Raw genomic sequence first — 6,000 nt, 5'->3', positions numbered from 1 at the left:
GGCTCCATCTTTTGTTTGTCATGAAGAATGCTGTGAACATGGATGTGCTTACAGCTTAGTCCCTGCCTTCAATTCTCTGCTTCACTTAGAGGAACTTCAGAGGTGTTGGCTCACATTGGATCAGGTTGTTCTGCTGGCCTGCCTCTGACTGCTGAGAGACGTTGAGCTTTGTCTCAGGTGGGCTATTCCTGCCCAGGCTGTGAGGAAGACATGATTGGCAGGAGTGGAGCTATTCTGGAAATTTTTTAAAATAAATACATTTTTCTTTTCTTTTTAAAAATATTTATTTAATGTATGTGAGTATACTGTTGCTGTCTTCAGACACACTAGAAGAGNGTGTCAGATCCCATTACAGATGGTTGTGAGCCACCATGTGGTTGCAAGGAATTGAACTCAGGACCTCTGGAAGAACAGTCAGTGCTCTTAACTGCTGAGCCATCTCTCCATCCCTATTCTGGAAATTCTATGGTTTGGGGTACATGTATTTTAGAAGGTGAGTATTGATGGAGCTGGCTCTCCTAGACATCCTGACTGTCTAGTTCATAGGTGTAGGTGTGTGGTGTCAAAACATAGTGGTCAGAAATCTCAAGACAACTGTGTTGCATTTAGAGTTGGTTCATCTAAAGGTTTCAGCCACATGGATCCACAGGTGACCANCAGAGTGGAAGGGCCACTCCCGGTGACACNGAAGAAGCNGAATAGATGCTATTACCTACAAGCAACTNAGTTGTNCAGTTTCCTACNTTGAGTTCTAGGTTAGGTGACAGTTCATGGATGGTGACCTGAGGGGTGTTGCCTCCATGAGCCACCAGCAGTGTAGCTGGTTGGTCAACCCCAGATGGGGGTTCCTTGATCTATTTGAAGGCCCCTACCTCCTGGTTCTGCACCCGCTTCTCTGACAACAAAGAGGGAGGGAAGCAGGCTTGTGTTTTGTTGGTGTTTGCTGAGTGCTGAGCAGGTGACATCAGCCTTCTCCTTGGCGTTCTGTCAGGGTGAGGGTACTGGACAGGAGGATGTGTAGGAAGCCCATCTCAGGCTTGACCCCACCCTTGTCTCTAGGGAAGAAGATTAGAAGGACAAGGATGGTTCCAAGACTGTGGTGAGGCAGTTAGAAGTGGAGTGCTGTGGTCACCGATGTGGCATCCNAAGGAGGGGGTATCTTGAAAGGCCAGAGAACACAAACAGGCTTGTATAAAATTCTGTGTGATGGGTGGTGGTAGTTCATGCCTTTAATCCCAGCACTGGGAGGCTGAGGCAGGTAGATGTCTGTGAGTCTGAGGCCAGCTTGGTATACAGTGCTAGTTCCAGGATAGCCAGGACTATGTAGGGAGACCCTGTCTCAGGAAAAAAAGTTCTGTGTGAACACAGATGTTGGCCAGAAATGGTGTTACCTTGAAGGGTGAGGGCCTGGAGAGGGTGGTATTTTGAGTGACTGTCCTCTGATATCTGGGGCCATTCACCTGTGCCCCTTACATAGATCACCCCAGCTGGGCTTGCAGTTCACAGCTGTACATATAGAGAGGAGGAGAGCTCAATGGGCTTCTCACCCTGCTGTCCATATGCTCCCTGCCACCTGACTGCCTTAGAACTGCATGGGCCTACAGGGAAAGCCCANCCCTACTGGGTCAGGCTTTCCAAGTTCAGCTGGCTCGGGGAGGAGTGCCCACAGCCATTGTAGGCAATCCCTCACTGTCTTAGTCAGGGTTTCTATTCCTGTACAAACATCATGACCAAGAAGCAAGTTGGGGAGGAAAGGGTTTATTCAGCTTACTCTTCCACATTGCTGTTCATCACCAAAGGAAGTCAGGACTGGAACTCAAGCAGGTCAAGAAGCAGGAGCTGATGCAGAGGCCATGGAGGGATGTTCTTTACTGGCTTGCTTCCCCCGGCTTGCTCAGCCTGCTCTCTTATAGAACCCAAAGACTACCAGCCCAGAGATGGTCCCACCCACAAGGGGCCTTTCCTCTTCATCACTAATTGAGAAAATGCCCCACAGCTGCATCTCATGGAGGCACATCCCCAGCTGAAGCTCCTTTCTCTGTGATAACTCCAGCTTGTCTCAAGTTGACACACAAAACCAGCCTGTACACTCACCTATCATCTGTAAGGAAGTCCATAGACTCTTGCGAGGAGAGGTGGCTATTGGTAATGTTTCCCCCTGAGAAGGGATTTTAGCAACAGGTGGACATTGCCAACAGTGTCTCACTAGGATCTAGCACCTCTGAAGCTCTGATGACCAAGGTTCTTAGAATGCTTCCTTTTAGGACTCAAGAGCTCTGAGAGGTAAACTTCATGAAGACACTGAGTAGGCAGGGACACAGGAAAACCTGAAGGTCACGGAGCTATAGAGTTCAACTGAGTATGTTTTTACTGCTGTCCCCTCAAAAGAAAGTCAGAAAACCAGAAGGGTAGTGGCTGGACTTTCTCTCAGCAACAAGATGGAGATGGTCTACTACACAGGGTCCATGAGAGATGAAACTGCCCAGCTCAGGAGATGAGGGAGAGCTAGCATGGATAGGAGGTTCAGGGTTGGTATTTTAAGAAACTTATCCTAAATCAGCACCCACCTTGACCCTTCTCTGCTTCCTGACTGCTATGTGTGTGACCATATACCTTATACTTCCACTGTCATGCCTCTTATGTGAGCCCAAAAGTCTTCCCTTCCTCAAGGCCTTTTGCTAAGTAGCTAACATAGCAGTTTATGACCCATAGAATTACAAAGATCCGGAAACCTTGGAGGTTTGGTGACTTTGTTACCTTAGAAGTTAAGGAATGAGAGCCCATGAGAGATAATCAGACAGAGGAAAGTCCCCTGCTCTCATCAGCTTGGTCCATGCCTGGGTGATAGGTGATAGTGTTGCCCAGGCTTATAGAGACTTCCAGATGGGTGCTGGGGCAACAGCCTGCTGGCATTGTTTTACCAGGAGCAAAGCCCACAGCTGGAAACTCCATTTTCTTCGTGTGTGTGTATGTGTGTGTTTAATTCCAGCACTGTCTTTTTGGGTGTTATTCGTCATGTGCAGTCATAGGAACATCCTTTAACTTCCAAAGCTGGATTTAACTATTTTGTTTGAAAATTAATATCCAACTTACATTAACTGACATTTTCTTCCCCAAATTTATGAAGTCTACAAATTGGGAATTTCACGGAAACTTTCACATTAAAGAAATCTGTGGCTGAGCTTGGTAGTGAGTGTCTCTGATCAGGCCCTCAGGGATAGGGCAGGCAGGTCATGAATATAGATGAACCTGGGATAGAATACAGGTTCAAAGACAGCTGGGCTATAGATCAAGGCCTTTTCTCAAATAGAAAAGTGTGAAGATTTGTTGAAAGTGATCAAAGAGACACTGCTTCTGAGTCAGGAATTNTAGACTTACAGGCGTTTCCCTGGGTGAGGGCTTTGGCTTGAGTCTGTTGGCAGTTTGTTGACTGGATGACCCTTGCCTGCATCTGTGTGCTCCACGTGTGTTCCTGTTGCCTGCAGAGGGCAGAAGAGGACATTAGATCCTTTGGAACTGCCATTCTGTATAGTTGTAAGCCTCCCTGTAGATGCTGGGGAGAAATCCAACAAGTCTTCTTAACCATCGATCGAGCCAGCTCTCTTGCCCCAGAACCTTCTAACTGGTGTGTGTGTGTGTGTGTGTGTGTGTGTGTGTGTGTGTGTGTTTAGTGTATGGGTGTTTCTGTGCATGTTTATGTACCACTCTGTGCCTGGTGCCTATAGAGGCCAGAAGAGGGTGTCACAACCCATGGAACTGGGGTTACAGACCATTGTGAGCTACCATATGGGTGCTGAGAATTGAAACTAGGTCCTTTGGAGGAGTGGCCAGTGTTCTTAGCCACTGAGCCATCTCTCCAGCCCTAATCTGTTTGAATCTTCTAATACAAAAACAAAATTTATCAAAAACAACAAAACCAGAAACACCGTCTTAGCCAGAAGAGCACCTCTGAGCTTCATCCCAGCTCAACTCATTCTTTAGATTTTAATGTACTCTTTCCACAAGGGCTGTGATGGTGGTCACTGGTGCTGGTGGTGCTGGTGGTGCTGGTGGTGGTGGTGGTGGTGGTGGTGGGTGCAGACTCCTGTGAGCCCTGTTTCCCTATGCCTGCCTCTGTCTGTGTTCAGCACATTTATGGGATTTCTGATACTAGAAGAGACTGAGGTTCTGTTGAACGTTCTGACATTCTTTTCTCATAGTTCCATGCTGGTGCTGGCTCCTGTCATGTCACTTACAATAGGAAGTTTTCTTGTATTTTAGGATCTGGTGTCTTGCTCTATTGCCCATGTTGGCCTTGATCCTGAGTCCCATTGAATGTCAGCCATCTCTTTGTTTGACGTATTACTATTAGTGACTGCAGTGTGTCAAAAATGTCTCTTCTCATCTTCCCTGCTGGTGTCCACTGGGCCACTCACTTAGGTTCTGGAGCCTTCTGCTGTACACTGTAACTCAAATCCATACACTAGCTTAGAGGTGTTCTCAGGTTTGTTCCTGCAGAGCCCAGGAACACCAGGCTGCTGCAGTTCTCCAGCATCACACCCTGTAGAGGGTCCTCAAAAAACAGTAGTCGTGGTCTGCCACTCCTCAGGGGACATCTATGGCTTTGTCATTGTCCTGGCTAGTGTTTTTGTCAACTTGACAGACGCTTAGAGCCATCTGGGAAGAGAGAACCTCAGTGGAGAAGACAATGNCACCAGACCGGTCTGTAGGCAAGTCTATAGAGCATTTTCTTGATTAATGATTATTTGGGAAGGCCCAGCCCTGTGGCCAGAGCTAGTCCTGAGCAGGTGGTCCTGGGTGGTATAAAAAGGCAGGCTGAGCAAGCCATGAGAAGCAAGCCAGCAGGCAGCATTTCTCCATGCTTTCTGCTCAGTTCCAGCCTCCAGGTTCCTGCCGTGACTTTCTTATAATGGACTATAAGCTATAAGTTAGCAGACTGGAGAAATGGCTTAGTAGTTAAGAGCACTGACTGCTTTTTCAAAGGACCCAGGTTTGATTTCCAGTTACCTATACGGTGGCTCACAACCATCTGTAACTCCATTTCCAGGCAATCTGACTACCTCTTCTGACCTTCATGGACACCAGGCACTGCACTAGTGCACTGATACACATGCAGACACANTACCCAGACATGTAAATTAAAAGAAAAGTTTAAATCTGTAAGTTGAAATAAACCCTTTCCTCTCCTAGTTGCTTTTGGTCATGGTGTTTATCACAGCAATAGAAACCCTAGCTAAAACAGTCCTCAATTGACCTTTTCTATTCCAAAAGGCAGGAATGGGCACACAGAAAGGAAGTGGATCTGAAACAAGTCCAAACCCAATAGTGCCAACACTTAGTCCTGTAGTTTAGCTCCAGCATCCCATACATGTGGTGATGGTGTGGCTGAGCTCTAGTGGATTTGGGCAGCCTTGTGCCTGTGGCTTTCCCATTTGTATCCCACGTTGCCTGTCTCTAGGGCTGGCTCTACTTGTTAGGGTTAGGACATGCTTGGGGGCAGGGTGCTGGTCTGCTCCTAACTAGCTATAAAACCGTATATCGTAGTCTATGTTCTATGTTAGAGGAAATACTCAGGGCTGCTCCTTGATGTGGCACATTCTAGAGATCCAAGAGCACCAGCTGTGTCTCAGNTCTGCCTTTTGTTTGCAGCTCCCTTGGCTGCTTTTCCTCAGGGCAGGTGGATCCTGATGTGGCATCATGTGCAGCAGGAGGTAAGAGAGGAAGCCGAGAATTCACGAGCCAGGCCTGCTCTTTTATAACAACCCGCAGTTTCAGGAGCTTACTGGAGTTCTAGACCTGCCTTCATTCCTTTCAGGGCCGTGCCCTAGTGACCTAACCACTTTCCCCTAGGCCACATTGCTTTGTTTTTAATTTCTAAATCTTTTCAAAAATTACATTTTTAAAATTCTGTATCTCTTTGTGAGTATGTGCATGGGGGTGCAGGCGCCTGCAGTGGCTTAGGCATCAGTTCCCCTGAGCTGGAGTTGTGAGTTGCCTAAA

General features: G+C 47.3%; 1 protein-coding gene across 1 annotated transcript in view; it reads left to right on the top strand.

The window, feature by feature from the left end:
• Nup210 (nucleoporin 210) overlaps nt 1–6,000 on the top strand; it is a 105,995-nt gene that overhangs the window by 36,709 nt on the left and 63,286 nt on the right. The window contains exon 5 of the mRNA XM_029478233.1: nt 5,650–5,711. Within this exon, the coding sequence (XP_029334093.1) occupies nt 5,650–5,711 (62 nt within the window). The remainder of the gene's footprint in view (nt 1–5,649; nt 5,712–6,000) is intronic.

Source organism: Mus caroli, chromosome 6 (assembly GCF_900094665.2).
Source record: "Mus caroli chromosome 6, CAROLI_EIJ_v1.1, whole genome shotgun sequence".
Lineage (NCBI taxonomy): Eukaryota > Metazoa > Chordata > Mammalia > Rodentia > Muridae > Mus > Mus caroli.
Note: the sequence above shows the minus strand (reverse complement) of the source record. Positions and strands in the feature narration are given on the sequence as shown.